The sequence below is a fragment of the Hevea brasiliensis genome, chromosome 5 (genome assembly GCF_030052815.1).
Source record: "Hevea brasiliensis isolate MT/VB/25A 57/8 chromosome 5, ASM3005281v1, whole genome shotgun sequence".
Lineage (NCBI taxonomy): Eukaryota > Viridiplantae > Streptophyta > Magnoliopsida > Malpighiales > Euphorbiaceae > Hevea > Hevea brasiliensis.
In genome coordinates, this window is record NC_079497.1 from 822,644 (window position 1) to 847,126 (window position 24,483).

Genomic DNA, 24,483 nt, shown 5'->3' on the forward strand with positions numbered 1-24,483 from the left:
GCTTAATTACCATTGTTGTTTTATGACATATACTGGTTACATCTCTATTCCTTCGGTTTTAAAAACCAAAGAATGATCTAAATGGAAACTTGCCATCCAATTCTTTTCTTGCATAGATTTTCAGTTTGTGTAAAGGAGTCTTTAAATCTCTTTCTATGCTCGTTTCAGGTTTAGCCAATTGTTTTTTTTTTTTTTTTTTTTTTTTGAAGATTTTTAATAATGGGGTCAGTTCTTCAACTAAAATGTAGAAGAAAATTGATGAAAATAAACATATATGGATAGATCGATCTCATAAATATACGACACAGAACATGTAGAACGCAGAGGACCCAAATACGACAGCAACACAAAGGAGAAAAAGAGTAAGAAAACAGAGACGACGACACTAATTAAGGACAAGAAAGAGCCTCGCTAAAGTGGAGACCCATCCCTTTCCCAGCTGGACTACGCAGACACTGCTGACTGGTGAGCCTTTATTATTCTTCTTCTTCTCAAGCTATCCTATCTCGGGGCAGAAAATCGCTGCTCTATCTTCCTCACTTGACGCTGCAATACAAGTACATACCAAGTTTTAATCAGAACTTAAGCTTTTTTCCAACTTCAAATTAACATATATAATCATATCAACTTACGTGGCACAGTTTGTGGACTGGCTGATCTTATAAGGAATGTTAACTCCGCATTTACTAGGGAGAGCCTCTACGGTGTTGAGGTTGAGCCCACTGATCATGCCAGCAGCTGATTTCAAGCACTGACAAGCCGCTTGGCGGTCGGCGGTGGTTTTGGCAGCGCTGTTGACGGTCTTCACCCCAGTGCAGCATTGTGCCGGAGGGTTTGGCCCGGCAGTCCTGAGGTAACTAATACATGGGGTGAGGGCGCTTGTTACTTGACCACATGTTATAGCTTGTTCAGTCATTGGAGCTGCCACCAACATGCATAGAACAAGCAAGCTAACCATCTTAAGAGCGGCCATGGCGATGATCGCAAAGATAATATTCTTTCTTTGTCGTATCTAAAAAGGATTTGAAGCTTTTGAGTGTGAGTGAGTATCAAGGCTGCAGGGTTGGTGTTTATATAGAAGCACTGGGAGTGCGAACACAACGATGTATGGCTCAAACGATTGTTTAGTTGGTTGTTGGACTCTATTTAATGCAAGGGATGCCCTTTCGAACCAAAGTCTTATTATTTACCTAAATGATAAATTTTAGTGATATTTTATTATTCCAAAATTACTCTTGCTATTTTTTTAATATACCAAAATTATCTTTATTAATTCTAATTATAAAAAATACTTACTAATTTAAATTTTAAAGCTCATTGATATATATATATAATTTCTTTTATAACATAACAATTGCTAAAAAAAAATGTTATGTTGTAGCACATAATATATATATATAATCTAACTAGAAATATTAGCATGATAATATTGATAGTGGAAAAATTCAAAGGAGCAGTACTTGTAGGTAAAAAGGCGGGCAGGCAGTACGTGCGTCATGCGTTATTGTACGTAATTTTCTCCCCCAAAATTTATAGGTATGGCTACTTCTACTCAACTTTCTATAAATTAAAGCCTTGATGATGTGTGCATGGAAAGAGAAGATCAATTGTAAAATGATGTCGTTTCAATGCAACTGTAGTTGTCTGACGTAACCCTCACCCACTTAGAATTTGTTTAGCATTATTAATAATAGGTAGGGGTGGTTACATGATCCCCTAGTTTGAATTTTGATTAAATTTAATGGTTAATTTTCCTTTGTAAAAAATCAGATTTTGCCTAAAAAATGGGTTCGAACCAATTAGTTATGGTTGAATTCATGGCGAACTTTAATGAATTTTGATTAATTAGTTTTAATTTCAAAATAAGTTGATTTAATTTCAATATAATTTTAAATCAAACGGTAATAAGTCTAATTATTAGGGCTGTAGTATGAAAAATTTTATTTAAAAATTAAATAAATCAAAATCGAAATGAGAGGCCTTGGACTCTCATCCTGGGAATCAAATGTTACTCTCGTTGATTACTTTTCAAGCAGTGAGCACCGACAGATGACAGTGCCGCACGGGATGTGCCATATGGATGGAGTTGGATAAATTTTAATAATAATCTTTTATAATATTATAATTTTTTAATTTAAAAATATAATATAAAACTTTTTAAATTTTTAAATTTTATATAATAAAATCTCTTTCATTTTTAATTATTAATTTTTCAGTTTAAAATTAATGTGAATAACTTTCACATGATATTTAATTAATATTTCTCTCTTTTCTCTTATACAAAATATAAAATTATTCTCTTTTCATATGAAAAAAATTATTATATTTATAGAGAAAAAAAATATTTTAATTTACATATGATTTGAGAAAAAAAAATGATTAAATTTTATATTAAAATTATTTATGTTAATATCTAATTAAAAAATTAATAATTAAATATTAAAAAAATTTATTATATAAAATTTAAAAATTGATGATATTTTATATTATATTTTAATATTAATAAATTATAATATTATAATTAGATAAATTTAATAATAATTATCAAAATTTACCAGGATGAAGTTGGAGCCATTGCGGTAAGAAAGAAAGATGTGGTCACACTTTGCTGCATGCTGGGGCCTGCAAATTCATGGTACACTTTCATGCCAGAAAAAGCTCGAGGCATTGAGACTATTCATTCACGAAGGAATACAACAAGTTTTCGAGAAACTCGAGTCACCCATGCATGTGCCTCTGAACCACTTTTCTACTCTTGTGCGGACTTCTGCCATGATATCTATGCACCTATTATCGTCGTCCCACGCAATAAATTGCTGATAAAGACTGACGCACGGCACCAGTCGACGCCCACCGAACTCTTTCCAATTTGAGGACACGTATCACCCTACTTTTATTGATTACTGCAACTTCAACCCATCCCCAGTTTCATCTCCCTCAAGTAGATCGGAAATTGGAGACCGTTGGTTTTATGCCCGGATTATGCATATTTTAGATGTCGGTGGCCAGAACCACTGGTCACCAAACCCATTCTTGTTTTGATTTTTTATTTTGACATGATCATTGTTTTGATTTTAATTCTTTTTTTTTTTTTTGGGGCAAAGATATTGTATTACCAGGATATGCTGATACAAACGTAACTCAAGTCATACGATTACAAATAAATATTATTTTTTTTTGTAGGAAAAAAATAATTTATTTATTTTTATATTTTGATGAAAAGAAAAGTGAAGAAAAAAATTATTAAATTTTACTATTATTCTCATATTCAATAAATAAAATTATATGAAAAACAATTATTAAAAAAAAAAAAATTCACACTTTGTTTCTATTAAAAAAAAATAAAATGACTTCAAATGCATTTTAAACACGTAAGCTTAGAATATCTTCAATAATTCCTCTGATCTGTAAAGGTGGAGAACAGCCTTGTAGAGCTTGAGTTAAAATGAGGGAGTCCTCCCTACATAGTTGTCTTTGAAAAACCTTCTTTCAACTGATCATGAATGAATGAACATAAAATAATAACCAAGGCAGTAGGTGAAACAGTAGAAAATGGGAGGCAATTTATAATCGGATTTCATGGAGTTTTTAAAAAATTCTAAAAGAAATTTAATGTGATTTAATTTAATAATTAAATACATATTATTCATACAGTAAAATTAGATTTAAATGGTGACTATCCATCGCTTTAAAAGAAAATAGAAATTTGAAGCCGACGCCTGGGTGGTAGTGGATTAATAGGTAGGGTAGGCATTGCCGCACCCATTAATTGCCAGTAGTTGGCAGGTAAGCACATCTCCGCTTATTGCAGTAAGTAACGTCTGTTATTGTGCGCTGCCGTGTCCGACTTCTATCGCCTTCCACACTCTAATATCATTTCCATTTCATATTATTTTTCAACATCACGCGCGAGACACACGCTTTATATTACAAAAATTAATTTATTTTTTTATAAAAAAAAAATCTCAATATAATATATTTAATAATTGATCCTTTCATCCTCATGCAATTCTGTAAGGCTGTTCTCATTGCGATTTGAAACATGTACCTCTTGCTCACGTGGTTTTGTTTGATTGGGGCACGTCACGGTTTGCACGAATAAAAAGACTTTGCTGGTTTTGCCACGTGGAATATAAATTCGCGCGAAACAGATGTGTGGTTAGCGGCGGCAATCTACTTGAATAGAAATCCAACTTCCAAGTGCCATTAACATCTTAATAAAGTTTTTACATATAGTCCTGACACAAACGTGGCTGGCTAACAGATTACAAATCGCTTTTTTTTTTTTTTCACATATAAAAAAAAATTCCAACTTTAATATCTTACCTGTTATCAAAATAATGTTAAATCTATTTAACGTAATTGTGATTAATTATAAAATATTTTATAAAAATTTTAATAATAAATAATTTTTTATGTATTTTTAAAATAAACTTTTCTTTTATAATTAGTATTCATAATAATGCACATTCTTCTGTGTATATATGAATTCCAAAATCAATTATGCCATGCCCTTTTATGATGCACCTTCTTGCCAAAAAAGAAGGCACCTTCAAATCAGTAAATGATATTTTGACACCAATAAGAACATGTATTTGGAACATATAAGTAAGTTTCCAAAAATAGGATGATCTAACGTTGGGTTTGCAACTCATCAGAGAGATGGATGTATCTCTTTAATGATTATGGATTGAGGTTGAGTTCATATTCAGAAAAGAGATCAATCTTCAGGGAGACCAAGAATAACGAATTTATTGAATTAGTGACTTCACTTGCATCTCTTCGACTGAACCAGAAGGTAAATTTTTCCATCATTCAAACTTCAGCTTTTTGACCTTAGAATTTCAAATGTGATACTTCTCTTTCAAGTCTTAGCACTGACAAAAACTTTATATTTAATTGAAATTTCGATTGAAAAGGTGGTCTACCATTCCTTCGATCATGTTGCTAATCAAAAAATTCAAGTTTTTCTTACTGATAAATGCTAATCATGGTAAATTATAATCTGGCCCACAAGGGAAATGAGCGTGTTGAATCTAGAATTATCGACCAATTATGCATTAAATAAGCTTAACGCCCACCTAATTAAGCATCACCCTCTACCATAGGTCGTCGCGTTCACAGTGTCCTAGGAGTCTATATAAACACCTGCTCAGCAATCTTCACACTCACCCACACTGAAAACCTTCATATATACCAAGAAATTGTTGTGTCTTTTACAATTATCATCATGGCCGCACTTAAGATGGTTAGCTTTCTTGTTCTATGCATGTTGGTGGCAGCTCCAATGACTGCACAAGCTATAACATGTGGTCAAGTACAAAGCGCTCTCGTCCCATGTCTTAGTTACCTCAAGACTACGGGGCCAACCCCTCCGGCAACATGCTGTAATGGGGTGAGGACCATCAACAACGCTGCTAAAACCACCGCTGACCGCCGAACTGCTTGTCAGTGCTTGAAATCAGCTGCTGGCAGCGTCAAGGGGCTTAACCCCACCACCGTAGCGGGTCTCCCTGGTAAATGCGGAGTTAACATTCCTTACAAGATCAGCCTGTCCACAAACTGTGCCACGTAAGTAGCTATGTCTACATGTATACATGTAATTTGAAGTTGAAATTAGTTTTGAAAAAACCCAGTTCTAATCAAAATTAAGCTTGGTACTTGTTTTGTTTTGCAGCGTCAAGTGAGGTGCATAGAGCGGGATTTTGGGTCCAGAGATGGTATAGTTTGGGAAGAATAATAATAAAGGCTCATCAGCTGTGTGTAGTTCAGTTGAGAACGAGTCTCTGTCTCCACTTTAGCGAGGCTCCTTCTTCTTACCTAGTGTAATTTTTTCAGTTTAGTCTCTTTTGTGTGGCTGTCTTTGGGCCCTTTCTGCCTCCTGTGTCATAGATGAGATCCATATAAGTCTATCTTTTTATATATATATATAATATATATACATGCTACTTTATTCTATTTTTTCTGTAGAAACTGCACTCCTTATATGTATGTACTTTATTATAAGATAAATTCACAGTAATGATGGCTCTTAGAAAATTCTGCACGCAAATCCCGTTGAATCACAATTACGAGAATCCAATATACATAATTATTTGTTTTTATTTATAAAATATTTCACAATTTGTTGATAAAAACTATAAAATTAATAAAACATATTTTTATATTTTAAACTGTCAAATTAGAGCCAATTGTAATACTACAATAAATAAATAAATATAAGAATTCATTAGAAAGAAACTAAAAAAATAAAATAAATAAAGAAAATTTGGAGGCAACAATCAATGCACCAGTGAGAAACTCACTACTGACCCTTCAAAAGAGTGATCTGAAGGAGAAAAAAAAAAAAAGCTGATTAATGATGAATTACTCATATATGTTTAGTAAAATTTTTATTTAGACGCGATTTATTATAAATTTAAGGTATGATTATATAAAATTTATATATTTAATAAATAAATTTTATTATATATTTTATATTTTTTATCTATAATAAATTATGTATAGATAAAAAAAATTTTATATATAAATTATATATCGACTAATTTTTTTTAAATTAAGAGCTTTTGAATTAATATTTTTAATATAATTAAATTATTAAAAACAAAAAAAAATGACTAGCTAATATTTACTCTTTGAAAGAAATTAAAGATAAGATTTGCATTGATATTAAAATTTAAGATATTTTACAGTAATTTTATTTGTAATACTAATTCATTATTTAATTTGGCATGCTCCTATGCAAGCGGTGCAATTAATAATCAGTGTGATTAGTTATCAGTTAATCATCTCTTTCGAAAAAAAAAAATTATGACAATAATGCCTTGGTTAGCCCCTACGAATTTCGCGTATGTAGCTAGCTGAAATTCAGATATGGGGAGGAAAAAATTCTATTTAAAATATAAATATACAAATTTTATTTATTTAATCTCATTATATATTATATTTTAAACGTTGGGGTGTCCTCTACTTACGACGCGCTACATCGGAGTCCGAGTGTAGTGAGAAATATGCAAGGGTGTAGGGCGTTTACTGAAAGCAACGCGCCATACCAGCGCCTCGGTGTGGTGTTAAGTGAGCAAGTGTTCCCACATCATGGACGGGTGTGGGTAAAGAAGTTAGTCCATAGGACAGATAGTAGAACAGATAGTGAAACAGAACACAAGATAGGCATAAAAAATAATAGAAGATATCATAGAAGGAGACCAATTAGAAAGGAACAGGATAGGAGGAGGATCAGAGTTAGTACTTGGAATATTGGATCACTTACAGGAAAATTAATAGAACTTGTGGATTCCTTGGAAAGGAGAATGGTGAATATTGCTTGCATTCAAGAGACTAAATGGGTAGGAGAGAAAAGCAGGGTAATTCAGGGTACAAACTATGGTTTACTGGAAAGGAGAGAAACAATAATAGAGTGGGCATAATCATAGACAGGATATTGAAAGACGCTGTAATAGCTGTGAAAAGAGTAGGAGATAGAATTATACTAGTAAAGCTAGTACTAGAAGGAGAAACAATAAATGTAGTCAATGCTTATGCCCCACAAATAGGACTAGATAGTGAGAGTAAACAAAGGTTTTGGGAAGATATAGATGATTTAGTGCAAAGCATACCGAATGAAGAGAATGTTTTCATTGGTGGAGATTTGAATGGACATGTAGGAAGTGATAGGCAAGGTTATGACAATGTTCATGGAGGTTTTGATTTTGGCAGTCGAAATGAGGAGGGAAAAAGCATCCTGAATTTTGCTATGGTATACGAACTAATACTAGCAAATACCTACTTTATAAAAAGAGAGTCACATTTAGCGATTTTTAAAAGTGGGCAACATAGAAGTCAAATTGACTTCTTCTTAACCAGGAAGACAAATAGAGCTCTATGCAAGGATTGCAAGGTCATTCCAGGAGAGGCGTTAACAAGTCAACATCGGTTAGTGGTCTTGGATGTCAAGTTTAGGAACAATTCAAGTAAATTCAGAAGAAATAGTATAGCTCAAACAAAGTGGTGGGAATTCAAAGGAGTAAAACAAGTGAAGTTCAAAAATGAGCTTCTCGAGTCTGAAGCATGGAAGTTGGATATGGAGGCCAATGATATGTGGATACAGATGGTATCAAAGATTAGAGAAGTAGCTAGAAAAGTACTTAGAGAGTCTAAAGGACATGGATCACCCTCAAAAGAGAGATGGTGGTGGAATGAGGAAGTACAAAAGGCAGTGAAAAGAAAAAGAGAATGGTATAAGAAATTAACTAAATGTGATAATAATGAGGCATATGAAGAGTACAAGATAGCAAAGAAAGAGGCAAAAAAGGCAGTTAGTCAAGTAAGAGCACAGGCCTTTGAAAAGTTATATGAAAAACTTGGAACTAAAGAAGAGAAGAAAGATATTTATAGATTAGCAAGGAGGAGAGAAAGGAAATGTCAAGATCTCAATCAAGTTAGGTGCATTAAGGATAAAGAAGGAAAAGTGTTGGTGAAAGATAAGGACATTAAAGAAAGATGGAGAAATTATTTTAATGATCTCTTTAATAATAATCAAAATGGTAATAGCTTGAATATAAACAATAGAACAATAGAAAAGAATACGAATTATACTAGAAGGATTAGACCTTTAGAAGTAAAGGAAGCACTTAAGAGAATGAAAGTGGGTAAAGCCTGTGGACTCGATGGAATACCAATTGAAGTGTGAAAGTATTTGGGAGATATGAGAGTGGCATAGTTAACTAAATTATTTAATAAGATTCTAAACTCAAAGAAAATGCCTAATGAATGGAGGAGGAGTATTATAGTACCTATTTTTAAAATAAGAGAGACATACAGAGTTGCTCAAATAATAGGGGAATTAAACTCATGAGCCATACTATGAAGTTGTGAGAGAGAGTTGTGAAGCATCGACTAAGTCATGATACTTCTATCTCTCTCAATCAATTTGGCTTTATGTCTGGTCGTTCAATTATGGAAGCGATCTTTCTCATTAGAAGCTTGATGTAGAAATATAGAGATGTAAAGAAAGATCTACACATGATTTTTATTGATTTGGAGAAGGCTTATGATAGTGTTCTAAGAGATGTCTTATGGAGTGTGTTAAAACAAAAGAGGGTATCTATTAGGTACATACAAGTGTTGAAAGATATGTATAAAGAAACAAGTACTATTGTGTGCACAGTGGTAGGGGACACAAGAGATTTTTCGATCTCAATTGGATTACATCAAGGATCAGCTATAAGCCCTTACCTTTTTACATTAGTTTTAGATGAATTGACGAAACATATACAAGAGAGTATTCCTTGGTGTATGATGTTTGCAGATGATATTGTTCTGATAAATGAGACGCGAGAAGGAGTCAATAAAAAGCTGGAGCTTTGGAGAAGTACTCTAGAGTCAAAGGGCTTTAAATTAAGTAGAACGAAGATAGAATATATGCATTGCAAGTTTAGTGAAGGCCAAACAGGTGATAGGGAAGGAGTTAGTTTGGATGGAGTGGTACTGTCCCAAAGTAATCACTTTAAATATCTCGGCTCAGTCCTTCAAGTAGATGGAGGATGTGAGGAGGATGTTAGTCATAGGATTAAAGCCGGATGGTTGAAGTGGAGACGTGCCACAGGAGTTTTATGTGATCACAAGATTCCCAATAAGTTGATAGGAAAATTTTACTGTGGTACTGAGTGTTGGGCACTGAAGGAGTCATATGCGTCTAAGATAAGAGTTGCAGATATGAGAATGTTAAGGTGGATGAGTGGCCATACTAGACTAGATAAAGTCCATAATGAGAGTATTAGAAAAAAGGTAGGAGTGGTGCCAATTGAGGATAAGTTGAGAGAAAGGATATTGAGGTGGTTTGGTCATGTGAAGCGTAAGCATATGGAGGTTCCAGTTAGACAAGTAGAACACATTAGTTTAGTGGATAGAAAGAAAAAAAGGGTAGACCTAAATTGACTTGAAGGAGAGTAGTACAACATGACCTAGAAGCATTACACATTTCTGAGGATTTAACCCAAAATCGTTTAGAGTGGAGAAAGCGAATCTATATAGCCGATTCTAAATTTTTGAGATAAAGGCTTAGTTGAGTTGAGTATTATATATTATATTTTAATATACACTAGACTAAATTTAAATAAAAAATTTTCATAATAATATTACCTTATAAAGATTGTTAGTGGCATTCTCATTTTTTTTATATGCAACTTAAAATAATACTCTGATAATAGGATATCTTCTTTTCATTATGTTACAAAAGATATTAGAGCCTAAATTAAAGACAAATGATGAAGAGCTACCCTTCTCCAAGGGAAGGGTTGTAAAGGTTTAGGGTTTATATATCATTTGGAATTAAAAAAGCAAAATTAATGAATTACTCTACTATTGAACAGTAGAAGTGCTCTCGATAGATAACTCTAGTTCTACAAACTTAATTAACCCTATTAAATTTCATGAATTCATTTTTAGCACTATGAATGAGACAAAACAAAATTTTCATTCTATAATTTATTTCGGAATACCAAGAGAGATTTAGAATGCAAACAAAAATCCCTTGGAACAAAGGTATATAATAAAATCTGTGTACACATATAATTATATGTAAAATACTTTCATAGAAAGACACGTTACCCCATTTCAAATTAATATGAGATATTAGCATATTTTTTGCACGTTCAGAGTTGAACACCCAAAGTATGAAACACTTAGAGCATGTCCAATATCAATTAAAGAGGCACTAATACCATCTTTAAAAAATGAGTCGAGTTTAACTCATTATTAAAAGTTAACTCAAGTAAAATAAATATCTAAAATTTTATAAGAGACATATTATCTCTATTTTAAATTGATATGGGACATTAACAATATACATACACTATACAACCTAAATTAAGGCAAATAAATTGCAGTCACATGGCAAGTGCATGGCAACCTCAAGCTATTGCACCTCATTACTAGTCTTATGTGTATGAAATCATATTGTGATGGTTTAAGCTGATGCAGATGTGATGCATTACTATATATTTAGTTTCGGGTAGACGGTAGGCTAGTGCATAGGGTGAAGCATTATGAGACAACCTCGTCTGATCTCCATAACTTAGGAAGAAAGGACAAGAAATTCAGTAAGTCCATAACATCACATTTAAAATCACGTGGAAACCTATAAATAGCTGTGTGCATTAATATATGTCCACATTTTCTACTATTAATCTAGCTACTTGTTTGGTGTACTATATATAATTTTGTTAGATCTCCCATATCACACGGATGACATTCAAGCATCAACAAGTTCTCAGTGGATTGAGTCATCGAATCAAGAATTGGCAGCTTTTGATAAAAATGGCACCTGAACTCAATTACTTAAATTGATTGTTATTGTCGCAAGGTATTTTGCCGTCGCCTTGACGAACACTCACCGAAGTGGGAAAGAGTGAGGAGTCGCCACTTTAATTTTGAGAGAAATTAAATGAAACCATTTGTGCACAAAAAAAAAAGATAAATTAAAAGAAACCACTTCGAAAATAGAGATTCTAGGTTCGGGATCCGTATACGGGCGGGGAAGGTGTTAGGCACCCCGCCTCGTCCCTCCATGAGGGTAAGCAGATTTAATATTATGCTCTTTATAAGTTAAAATCGGAAGTTAGGGGGTTAGAATGATGATGTCAATCCCTTTGATAAAAGGGAATATTTGATTTTTCACTATTTCGGGTTACCCAGATACATAAGTAAATGAGACGACTCTTAGTGAGTTGGTGTTGTGTAGCGGTTTTTTTGTTTAGAGGGTTACTCTGCATATTGTGTTATTTTAGTTTGGATTTGAGAGAATCCAGGTAAAAACCTCTCCCGATCTCTAGGGATAATCTGTTTAATGTTTGAGTGAGGAATCTCGGATAAGAACTCTCCTCCGATCTCTTTAAGTATTTATTAAAATTTTGATTGAGAATCGGATAAGAACTCTCTTCCGATCTCTTTAAGTATTTATTAAAATTTTGATTGAGAATCGGATAAGAACTCTCCTCCGATCTCTTTAAGTATTTATTAAAATTTTATTGGGGATCGGATAAGAACTCTCATCCGATCTCCTGTTTTTGTTTGAACGAGGATCGGGTAAGAACTCTCCCCCGACCTCTTAAAATTTAATTACGATCGTATATCGTAAGAACCTTAAACTAAAGGTTCTGGCATCCAAAACGCTGGGAACCCGAACAAGGCTTAACCCATAGATACCTTATAACTAGGTAGGGAATATTAGACTGAATTTTTACCGATCTCTTTTATGATTGCCTTACTAGTACCTTTTGACAGGCAATATTCAATCTCTTTCATTTACTAGTTTGGGATCCGATCTTACCTCGATCCCCCACTATACTAGCTTATCTTCAGAGCTAGTTTAGTGATTCGACTTCTTAATTTCCCTCTGATTTGTTATCCAAACTTTTATTATTTTAAAGGAACTCCCGTGTCAAGATGCAGCTACCAGTATTTTATTAAACTACTTATATGTTACCCGTAACCAAAACATCTACATTTGGAGGTAATAAAGGATAAGAATAAATAAATATCATGAACTGATGAATCAAAAGATAATCTCAAGAGAATAACCACCTACGTGGGGCTTTTTAACATAATATAAATTTGACGAAAATTACGACCATGAAAACAAAGAAAATAAAAACAAACACTAGATAAGGCAACGGTCTAGACACTCACCTATGGGGAGTTGAATCTATTGAACTAACTATGGAGTCACAAATATTGTAGAGCTGCGTGCTAATAGTCTGAGGACTAATGCTTGCCTTGAAATAAAGAATACCAAGTTAGAGTGCAGTCGAGCCGAAGTGACAGTAATCGAGTTGGAATGAGGTTGAGCTTGGAGAATAAAAGGTGGACATAAAGATGTTGGAGACAAAACTGAAACTGAGAGATGGTATCGCAGAGTAATGAACAAACTGAAAATGAAGAGTTTCAGTGTCCAACACTCCTTCAATGGGAATACTTTAGAAAACTGGTTTCTGAAGTTTCTCTATTTTGGAAGCTTAAAAATAGCAGAGTAGCAAGACTGAATCAAGTTTCAGAGCCTTTCCACTATAATCACCACCCCTTTTTTGTTCTCCCTCCCTTTGACAGTATTGTATGCAGGTATTTATAGGGAATGGGTGCTCCCAAGGAAGGGTCAGGATTTCCTCTGATGGAGATGGAAGGTTTGGATTTTAAAGGACATGATCTGATGCCTGAGAGAATCAAAATGGACGGCTGAGATCTTATTCAGAATATTCGTCCTTTCTCTTTTCTAATCCAATGGTTCAAAATCTTCTTGTCAAGGGAGATCCGAGGGCTAGGAATAAAAGGCGCTAGTCTTATCGTATTCTCTTTGATCCAAGGGCTCCGGACTTGTCTTTACAAGTAAGATCAATGGTGGAGATCGAGATGTACAGGACTGTCATGACATGTCCTGGCACCTGTCAGTAATATGGGCGATTCTGCGAATGAGGCATGCGATGGATATTTGATCTCGTCTGCAACGCTTTAACTACCTAGGCTCTGATTATGACAACAGTTATTGAAAGTTGTCTCATTCTCTCTTTGCTTTCCGATCTCCCGTCCCTTCTGATCTTTCTATTACGATCCTTTTTTGATCTCTCATGCCGGGCCCCTCTCCTGATCTCTTCCATTCCAGAATCTTCTCCTCTATCCGGGCTGATTCAGTCAAAGCATTTATTCATTCGGTTACCGAGGCATTCGCTTCGTTTTTCGCTAGCAATAAATGCTCAGACCCCCCCCCCATATATATATGCCTCAATCGGGGAATTTTTCCCACAATTCATTCTTTCCTCCTTCCATTTCTCTCTTCTTCCGTTCAAATTTCTCCGGTATCATTTTGGCCATGGTGACTGCTTTTGACCTTTTTCCGACTATTCTCTTAGCTCCCGGCTGAAAATTTACGACCCCGGTGATCAGAAAATCATGATAACTACATCTGATGATAGTGAGAGAAACGGACTAATTCACCGATCTAGATCGAGAACATCGATCGTGTCAATCTCAAGTCAGTCGACCAGTTGCTCCCTTATGTCATTTTCAGCATCTCGCGAGCGATTCCAAAATTCTCTCATTTTTTCAAGTTCTTCCGACACCGATCACGCTCCGGTAAGGGTTTTGATTTTTCTTTTAGTTAAATTTTCTCTTTTCTTTGAAAATGAGCGGCGCCGAGGGTCAGAGAGCGGCAAGCCCCCCTTTCGTTCATGTCTCGTGGTCGTAAGATGAAGTTGAAGTGGTCGGACTAAGTGGGCGATCTGAACCTCCTACGACCTCCGTTTCAGCCCGTGGTTAAGCGGCACACTTAAGACGAACGCATTCCTCAGGGAGGGAAAGCCTTCTCGTGGATGAGCTGCCGTCAATCCTTCAAGAAATCGATCTGCAGATAATTAGCCAAGAATACAACCTTCGGACTGACTCATACGAGCTTATCAGATGCCATGGCGATCTCTGAGCCGATCATTTCTTCGAAGAAAATGATATGATCATGATGTACGAAGAGCAATTAAAGCCGGGCTGCGGTTCCCTCTTGATGACTTCTTCAAGGAAGTTCTGAAATTCCATCAAGTATGTATAGCCCAAAACTCATGGCGGATCCTGGTAGCCTTCAGAGGCCTCTGCCGAGTTAAGGGACTCAGTCCTACAGCGAAGGTGTTCGCTAAGCTACATAGGCTAACTCATCGAAAGGACGATGAGTACTGATTCTTTCAGGTGAAACCGCATTGCGGGCTCTTTAACGATCTGCCCTCCTCACTAAAGAATTGGAAGAATCGCTTCTTTATTCTGAGGAGCAAGATTCCGAACGGTTTTGAGGGTTTTCCACGTAGCTGGCTGCATCTGGGCCCATCACTTCCGAAGCACATCGCCCTGAGTAGGGAAGAGGGCGCGATGGTAATGGAGCTAAAGGATCAGGCGGCCAATCAGAAGTTCTCCTGTTTAGATGCGGTGACAGCCGAACTGCATCATTGGATGATGCAGCTGGTTACCGGTGAAGAACGCGGGCTTCAGCTCTCTGACCTCAGCCTCGGTACTTTCTATATCTCTGATCTCTGGGCCTTAGCGAACTCACTGACTTTTTCTTTGTGCAAGAATGGCGAGCGGCGAGGCTTTCAAAGAGAGCCGAAAACAGAAGAGAGAGGTCTCCAGGAAAGTAAGGGAGATGAAATGCGCCGAGGCTTCACAGACGCCAAGGCATGATTCAGGAGAGATGCAGGGAGGCTCGTCCCGACCCTCGGGACCGCCGATCCCTGAAATAGAAGTGGTTTGGTCTCCTCCTCGACATGAAGAGCCGCCACCACCTCCACCAGTTGCTTCGAGTGCGGAAGGGGGTCATTCCCAACCCACTTCGAGGACCCTCTCCCGCAGCGGTCAGGTCCTGATTCACTCCCTGGAGAAGAACTGATCTGTTCGGGAGAATCCGGGTTTGGCAAAGGTTCTGGGAGCTTCCATATGCCTCCAAGAGGATCGGCACAGGCTGACCCAGGGCAATATCGATGATCTCCTAGCCCAGACGATGAGCTTGAGTGTGGAGAGTTTGTTGAACCAGCATACCATCAGAGAAAAGGCTCATCATTTAAGGCAGGAGATCCAAAAAGTGAATCAGGAGGCTGCTTACGCACGAGCTCAATTTTCATCTGCCCGGGACTATATAGCTGAAATTGAGGGGCGGATGAAATTCTATGAGGATAAATTGGTTAAGCAGGCTCATGCTCTTGAAGAAGCTCGGGCCCTTCGAGCTACTGATGTCGCTCGCCTCAATGAAGAACTTAGAGTGAAAGAAGAAGAGGCAGTGACGAGGAAGGCCGGTGCTTATGTGAACGCCCATGGGGATCTTTTGGCCGAGCTCAAGAATCGTTATCATGAAGAGGACTTTTCCTGGATGGTCGACTTGGCTCCCCAAGATGAAGAGGAGAGCGAGGAGGAAGCTGAGAGAGATAGAGAGAGTGAGCGAAATGTAGAACAGGCTGGGGGTGATCCTCCAGCCGAATGACTTGTATTTTTTTTTAAATGAAATGAAATTCTCTCTTTTGTTTAATGACTTGACGAGATCGGAAAGCATCTAAGTTGTACAAGCGCCTAATTGATTGAACATGTTAGAACATCAAACTTAAAAGCGATTATTAATCTAAGTATGAGAGATCGGAAAAACATTATAAGCATCAGATCGGCCTAAGCCGAGAACAAACACCGAATGGAACTTAAGATTATTAAAATTGGAAACCTGACTTGAACAATTAAGATCAGAAGCACCATTAAACCGGATTGAAACTTAATTTTATTAAACGATTATTCACAAAATTTATAAAAAAAAAAGGGAGATAAAAAATGAGACTGGATGACACGAAGGCCTGATGTTGGCTTGATTTCGTTTAACAAGAGATCAGAAATGTGATTGACTGGCCAGGAGACTTGATAATTGGTTTGAGAGATCGGTAATGAATTGGACGATATGGAGACTTGGCATTGGTTTAGTCTTTTTGAAAAGAGATCGATAATGAAGTGAACGACATGAGGACTTGGCATTGGTTTGGTCTCTTTGAAGAGAGATCGGTACTGAAGTGAGGGACATGGAGACTTGGTGTTGGGGATTGGTTTCAAAGTCTACTGATTTCGGGGGTCAGCCAAAATATGGTGTCGATAGCTATAAAGCGCTATGCTAGCCAAATGTTACAAAACCATATTAAGTGGTTAATTATAAATTCTCATTTTCTCCTGTAAATAAATTGGCAATAGTCCAAATTTTTATTGGCTTAGTCACGGCTAACAATTGGCTTCTGTTTTCAATTAAATATTAATAATGTCACGACCTAACTTATAGGCCGGACCGGCACTAAGACCTGGGCCGGCATAAAGCCTCTAAGGCCAATAGTAAGCCTTATTGTTCATAAACCTATGACCAAGCCCATAATTTAGGCCCAACATGCATATAAAAATAATTTAAATTAAAATATTATAATTTTCTTTCGGGTCAACTTATCCCAATAATTATCAGAAACTCAAATTAGGGGAGTCCAGCTTAACCCGGTTACATCATTTATAAACTATTTAAAAATCATCAAAAATGTTCGATTTATTAATACAAAAACTTAAATTCATATAGTCCCTGATAAGATTAATGCTACTGCTAGTACATGGGGAGTTCTAAATTATAAATTTAGAGAATAATAATACAATTAAGTAATTATCGATAACATGTCAGGAAAGAAACAGGTTATTCTAAAAAAAGTCTCCTCTTGTAGCCTGAAAAAATAGGGTGAACAGGAGTAAGCGTTCAACTCAGAGAGTAAAATATCAATTCTAAGTATAATTTCTATAGCTATCTAAAACTAATGCGTCCTAACAGTGAAATGTAACACCATGATACATATCCATACAAGACACATTATAACAACAAAAAGTGATTTGGAGCACACACACACCCAATAATATTCAAACTGTACATATACGGGAGCTGATCCCCTATACAGCTTTCTTAATCCAACATCCGCTAGCAAGTGTCTCTCAAGCCGGACTTTCACTTAATGAACCAAATGCGGGGGCCAGCGAGTGTCTCTTAATCCGTGCCTACCTTGACTTATCCATAAAGGACCGGGTCTCAGCGAGTGTCTCTCAATTCACGTCTACTTGTCCTATCCATATCTAATGCCACCCACCACACACACGCCAACGGACGCACACTGCTCCAAATTATCATAAACAATAACCATGACACTTCATCAATTAAGAATGCATTGTAAAATGTGCCTAGTGTTTAACTACATAGATACATATTTTTAAGTGATGCATGGGCATGCTTGAACATAATAATATTGAAATTATAATTAAAATTAATATTTTACTCACTGTACATCAAACATGACTGTAGAGGTTGGGTGAAGGAAGATGGTTGACCCTGATCCCCTACATAATTTTATGTGAATTTATTAGTGCTAATTCAAATAAAAATAAATTTAAAGAGGTAATCCTAATTTATGCTGAAAATTCGACAGAGTTTTTCCTATAATTAGGACCTAACCTATCTGCAAAGTGGTTCAAATTACACTTCTAAAATCACATATCTCAACCCACATCTCATCGACAACATAGGGCCCCTCCTGGGCCCTCCAATCCAAGCAAAAACTCGCAAAATCAAAATTTACGTTTTACTCCTTGAAATTAACCTTTTTGCACAAAACACTCAAACGAGCCCTAAAAATTCTAAAATTTTGTCTTGCAGTCCTTAACAATATTATAAGGCTATTGTAGAAGGAATCGTAATTTTCTGATCATCCACGAATATTTTATGAATTTTATTCTAATCCAGTACAAGGCAAAAATTGAGCAATGTAGAGTTTGGATTTACCTATGCCAAATCTGATACCTGAAACATGTCCAGAACATCTAAAAACGCTAGGATTGACTATAATATCGACCACGTTCCGAGACAGGCTACTGGGCAGTCGGATCTGACTGAAAATGCGGTCCCGACGCCGGTGAGCTATCATCGATCCGATTGCACCTAAATTAAGTCAAAATTTTGTTAATAATTGTCATTAAATTATTTTTAAATTTTTTGAAATAAAAAAAGTTCAAAAATCTCACCAAGCGATCTAGACCGTTCGATTATTGTCTTTTTCAAACAGTATCCAATCGGAGCGGGATCGATCCTATCTCGAAGATTTTACCGTCCTAAGTCCATTGGTGGTCTCGGATTTTCGATCCGTTGGTCGGATCGTCGGGAAAATAGCTAGAAAGCCCACTGTTGTTACTTTCTCTCTCCTCTTTCTCTCTCTTCGATTTTCGCTTGAAACTTCATCATTTCGGGCATGGCTAATCGGAAAATGGAGCTGGGTTCTGGTGGCCGGAATTGGCCAAAAAACGGCCTGAATTTCTCTCTCTCTCTTCTTTTCCTTCGCTTTCTTCTCTCTCTCTCTCTCTCTTCCTCCCTGCCACCTATTGCCGTGGCTGCCATTGCCTGACATCATCCTGCGGTAGGGTAGTCCTACCGGTGCTAGTGCTAGCCGGTTGGCCAAAAAACGAGAGGGAGAAAGTGAGGGAGAGGGGTGACGCGGGAGAGGAGGAATAGGGGGGGGCTGCTGCTGTGTTTTTTAATTTTCTGGGTTTTTTTTTAACTTTTAATTTTATTGAAATCCATGAACTTTTCTTGTTTGTTCACATAGGTCCCTAATCTTTCTTTAATATATTTAAATTGATTATAATAACAATGTCAATAATAATAATAATAATAAGTAATTTAATGACCACTAAATCAATTGTTAATAATATAAAATAATATTTTATTAAACATTTAATATGGATGTTTAAGACTAGTCATATAAATAAATAATAATAATGATAAAAATAATAATACATGTAAAAATAATAGCCATTTAATAAAAATTGCCATTGTAAATATTAATTTAAATTCATGAATAAAATATCAATAAATTATTAGTTCAATAAAAGAAAATTAATAAAAATATGTTTATTTAAAAAATTGGGTTGTTACAAATAAGGCCTTTCTCCATGACTTCTCAGAAATGGAAGTCTATATGCAACTACTTGCGGGTTATTCCAACAACTAGGAGAAGTTTGTTTGCGTAACCCATGTCTATATGATTTGAAGCAAGCTTTTCGCCAACGGATCATCAAGTTTATTGCTTTTTTGAAGCAGTTAGGCTTTGTTCAATCTAAACACGATCATTCTCTCTTTAATCAAAGTTAAATGGTTATTTTTTAGCATTATTACTCTAGGCCGATGATGTTCTTATCACCTGTATAGACAAAAATGCTATCTCTCAAGTTAAAACTATTTTAGATGCAAAATTCAAAATTAAATGTTTACGCTAAGTATTTTCTTGGCATTGAAGTAGCATGTTCTTCTATTGATACTCTTATATGTCGAAGGAAGTTTATCCTTGATTTGATACAAGATGTTGGCTTGTCTGATGAAAAACCAACTTTATCTCCTCTTCCTTCGTCAGGGTTTCCATTTGAGACCTAACACTGGGGAATTGCTTGATGATCCACATTCATATAAGAGATTAATTGATAGGTTGTTGACTTGCTGTTGTATGTCAATATCACCAGACCAGTACGTTGTTCAATATCTTAGCCAATTTATTTCTTGTCCCAGACTAGCTTTTTCATTGGATTTCTTTTATCCTTTGAGATTTGCAAGTTCCAGTTAAGCTCCCTATCCCTTTACATTGCAACAATAAAAGCAGCCATTCATATTGCTTTTAACCTTGTTTTGCACAAACGCAACAAGCACTTGAATATTGATTACCACATTGTTTGTGATCGAATGCAAGCTGCGTTCACCTCGCAAAAGCATGTTTCTTCTTAGCTTCAACTAGCTGACATCTTTACCAAGCCACTTGCGATCTTCTCCTAACATATCATTTGATGACTTCTAAGTTGGGATTGATTGATTTTTATCTATCTCCAACTTGAGAGCGAGGGGATGAAAAATATAGCTATTAGCAGAAGTTTTATGCTTGGTTTAAGTAGTATTAGTTAGTAAGCTGAGGTTCTCTCTTAGAACACGGTTATGTTTTCATTAGTCATAGATGAGTATGAGTATATAAGTTGTGCTTGGAACTAAATCAAGAAAGATAACAGAAATCGCGTTTTTTTTGCTTAATTTCTTTTTCCTCAAGCTTGTTTTCTTTTTTATGAGATTATTGTTATAAGGTTACATCTAATACATGCTAAATCTCAAATTAGTATGAGTTTTATAATTGTTAGGTTAAATATTTATATTAAAATTTATGTAAAATTAATTAAAATATATATAATGAATGTATAAATTTATCGTATAAATATTTAATATAATAATTGTTAAGTTAGTTATGGTAAGAGTTGATCTCTCCTCTTGGCCAAAACGTCAACCTTGTTTAGTGTTTACCATTAGATCAAGTCCTCATGGACATCTTTTCTTTCTTATTCCATAGAATACATCCATAAAGAAAAAGATATGTGTGATGCCCCTTACCCGTTTACTGTATAGCCGAGCAAGAAGTGTCACATTCGGTGTCAGAGCACCCTATCTTGTTTTATCATATCTATTATAAATTTTTGATGTCATTTAAAATATGTATTCTATGTGTAAATTTTTTTTTTTTATATCTTATTTCTGTGGAGACCCGGACAGATCCTCCCTTGTTTTATTAGCATCTGGCGGGTTTCCACTAATCACCTGTTAACATGTCCATATTCATTTCACACATTTCCATATCATATTCCCTTTTATCATATCATTCAGAACTATTTATGAGATCTCAAAATGAAGTATCATCTATTGCATTCATATGAAAATTCATAGATAATAAATTACAAGTTTTCATTTCAATCTCAAGTTTAATTACAAGTCCAAAATGAAATACATCATGACTAGACATAATGAACCAAAATACTAGTCTATACATGAGCCCTATCAAAATACAAAAGACTAATGAGGTGACTCAGGTCGGTGGTAGATCTAGTCGAAACTCTGTCCGAACACTACTGTGGCGGCTGCTGATCTTCAGTACCTATGCGATGGAAAACCAACGCGCTAAGCATAACGCATAGTGGTGCATAATTTATAATAACAATAATTAAACAATTGAATTTATATCTGCAAATCATAATTTCTGGGTCTTTTACATTTTTATTGCTCTTTGAAAACAATTAACATTATCGGGATCTTTTATGATTACTTATTATATTTTAAGTCTTAATTAATTTTTATCAGTGCCCAAGAAACCTATAACAAATTATAAAAGCTGGATGCACGGATGTATACTGGTTAGACAGCCATATGTCTGTCCAGTATACGTCTGTCAGGCACGAGGCTAGTTGTCGAGCATGAGACCTGCTGTCAGGCTTGTAGAGTCATAAATAAAGTTAGACACAATGGCCAATGGGTAGGCATATAGCCTGTAGAACAATCATATCAGATATATATTGTCAGTTCATGATTTGCTCTGTAAGCAATACTGCTATCTGTGGTCCCTAATTGGTATACCAATTGATCCAACTATATACATATAAGCCTAGGCATACTTTGGGCAAATTAGTACTATTAAGCACTTATAGTTTTATTATTTCATGCTATGTACTATTAAGGGTTCATAACATATTTTTATTTCACTTCATGTACTACCTATGTTTTATACCATTTCCATGTTATCATAATGGGAACATAGGTCCTAAGTATTTATTCGTATAACTTATGTATTTATCACTCTCATTATTTTATGTCATGTACTATACATATTTATAGTATTATTATTTTATATATGATGGAAACATAGTTTCCAAGTGTATTTTCCTATGACTTGTGTGTTTAGCAAACCATTTAGGTAAATTTACATTTTATGTATCAACTAATTCCATGTCACCTTGTGGTGGAAAAGTAGGTTCCACATACCTATTTCATATGGTTTAGTATTTAATGGCTTGTTATGGTTAAATTCCTACCATAAGATAATTTATCTCATGGACCTTTCTTTAGTTTTAGTTTTTGTATCTTATTTTTACCTATCTATATGATCAGGTTGTAGCCACTGTTTGGCTACACTTCCTTCATGGAAGTTGTTCCTCTATATTTTATCTTTATTTTCCCTTTTGAATCATATCAATTTGACTTTTAGAACTCAAGTTATGGTCATATAACTATAACTGACTCATTCCCAGAATCTGATTCCTTAACTAGGCAGCTTTTGGACTTAAATTTTTACCTAATTAATGGAGCAGGTTGCAGTCACTTTTAGGCATGGTGATCTTCATAAAAATTATTGCCCTATTTCTTATGATCATTGAGAAATTTGTATCACAATTTTTTTCAAGTTTTGTGGAATTATTTATGGCCAATTATCTGACCTAGGTTCATGTACCCTGTGCCAACAGGGGCTCAGTTCAGGACAGTGATTACAGGTTACTTTTTGAGATTCTTAAATTCATAATTTGAGGACAATTCCTAGAACAAAGTTGTAGCCCTATTTCCTAGGTTTCTGGAAAGGCATGGCTCATCTCAATTGAATTTTTCTAGTGGGAGTTATGACTAAAAGACTATTCTGGGGTCAAGTGAAGTTTGGTCAGATTGCAGGTTTTGATATAGTGACTTATTCTAACTGTTTGACCTAGTTTTCTTGTTTTCTGGGTTTTGGTGAAAACACCAATTTTGTAGGTCTATGTCTTGTGGACATTTTGCCACTGGTTTCATAACATTTGAGTTCTTGTAGACCAAGTTATGGTCATTTTACCAAAACTGGTCTGGTGAGGTTAGGTCCAGCAGTTTCTGGGAAACCTAATTCTGGGCAGTTTTGTGACCCAACTTGGGCCAGTAATTTGGTTTGGTTTTTGGTATTTATGGGTTTAGTGGTCTTCATGAAAATTATAGCCCTATATCTAAGCTTTCCAATGGTATCAAATTCAGGTCATTTGGACCAGTGTAGCAGGGGTTATGACCAAATGAACATGCACTGTTCTGTTCATTTGGTCATTTTCTGGGTTTGGTACAGTGTAATCCGGATTTGGGCAGTATTTAGGTCAAGTTTTGGATAGAATTTGGGCATAGTTTCTTCATAGAAAATGGGCTATTTTGGGTCTAGTTTCACCTCCAATTGGCCTGATACTAATTGGAGTCACATATTTTCAGTTATGGTTCAAAACTCATGTTGGACTCATTGAAACCCAAAACCCGCAGAAAACAAGCACTCCCAATTTCAATTTCCTCCATCTTCCTTACTTCAATTGGCATGCATAGCACTTCTATAAGCAACAATCTCAACTCAACCAAGTCAATTTCAAGCATTTACATAAAGTCCTCACATCATATACATAAAACCTAATTCCAATCACCCAATTTACACAAACTGAACTCTTTTACACTTCTTATCATATCAACTATTCAAACATCCTTATGAAACTATTTTTCATCATTTAAAAATAACAAATCTCACAAGATTCATGGCTGCCAAAATTAGGTTTCTTCAATTCCTTTTTATTTATTTTCATTTTCATGGAATACTCACTCATCACATCATTCTTACAAGATTTAAAGAAGAGAGGGAGTGGTATTTTTGCACTTACCTTATGACCCAACTTGCAAACTTCAATTTCTCTTCTTCAAATGGGTATCTAAAACTTCCTTATGAAGTGGGAATAATTATTTGTGAAGAGAGCTATGAGTTTTGATGGGTAAATGAAGAGGAAATCAAGCTTTAAGCTTGATAACAATGGTGGGGAGGGAGAGACCAAGGGAGACGGCAAAGAGAGAGAGAGAAGAGGAAGAAAAAGATGGTTGGTGGGGTTTTGTCTCTTGTGGGTATTTATATATATACATTTATGTGTACTTTATTGTTTTTAAATTTCATAAGTCTATTTCCTTTCTTTTCTTTTATTTTCTTTTATTTTCTTCTTCTTTTTCTTCTCATTTTCCAAATTCAAATTCAAATTCATAAATTTAATTTATGTTAATTATTTTATTTCTTAATTTTAATT

At 35.4% G+C, this 24,483-nt stretch overlaps 2 protein-coding genes across 2 annotated transcripts; one reads left to right on the top strand and one right to left on the bottom strand.

Moving 5' to 3' along the window:
• Window positions 1-255: 255 nt before the first annotated feature.
• LOC110670171 (non-specific lipid-transfer protein 1) lies at window positions 256-1,056 on the bottom strand. Its single transcript, XM_021832135.2, has 2 exons — window positions 633-1,056; window positions 256-546 (listed from the first exon to the last, which is right to left on the bottom strand). Exons 1-2 carry the CDS (start codon window positions 971-973, stop codon window positions 537-539), a joined length of 351 nt encoding a protein of 116 aa, XP_021687827.1. The 5' UTR covers window positions 974-1,056; the 3' UTR covers window positions 256-536.
• A 4,098-nt stretch (window positions 1,057-5,154) lies between these two features.
• Window positions 5,155-5,958, top strand: LOC110670144 (non-specific lipid-transfer protein 1). The gene is made up of 2 exons (XM_021832100.2): window positions 5,155-5,571; window positions 5,678-5,958. The coding sequence occupies exons 1-2, from the start codon at window positions 5,231-5,233 to the stop codon at window positions 5,685-5,687; spliced, it is 351 nt and encodes a 116-aa protein (XP_021687792.1). The 5' UTR covers window positions 5,155-5,230; the 3' UTR covers window positions 5,688-5,958.
• The last annotated feature ends 18,525 nt before the right edge of the window (window positions 5,959-24,483 follow it).

What these genes read in the sequence shown, in the direction of transcription:
- LOC110670144 (XM_021832100.2), top strand. Translation starts at nt 5,231, where the DNA reads ATGGCCGCACTTAAGATGGTTAGCTTTCTTGTTCTATGCATGTTGGTG.
- LOC110670171 (XM_021832135.2), bottom strand. Translation starts at nt 973, where the DNA reads ATGGCCGCTCTTAAGATGGTTAGCTTGCTTGTTCTATGCATGTTGGTG.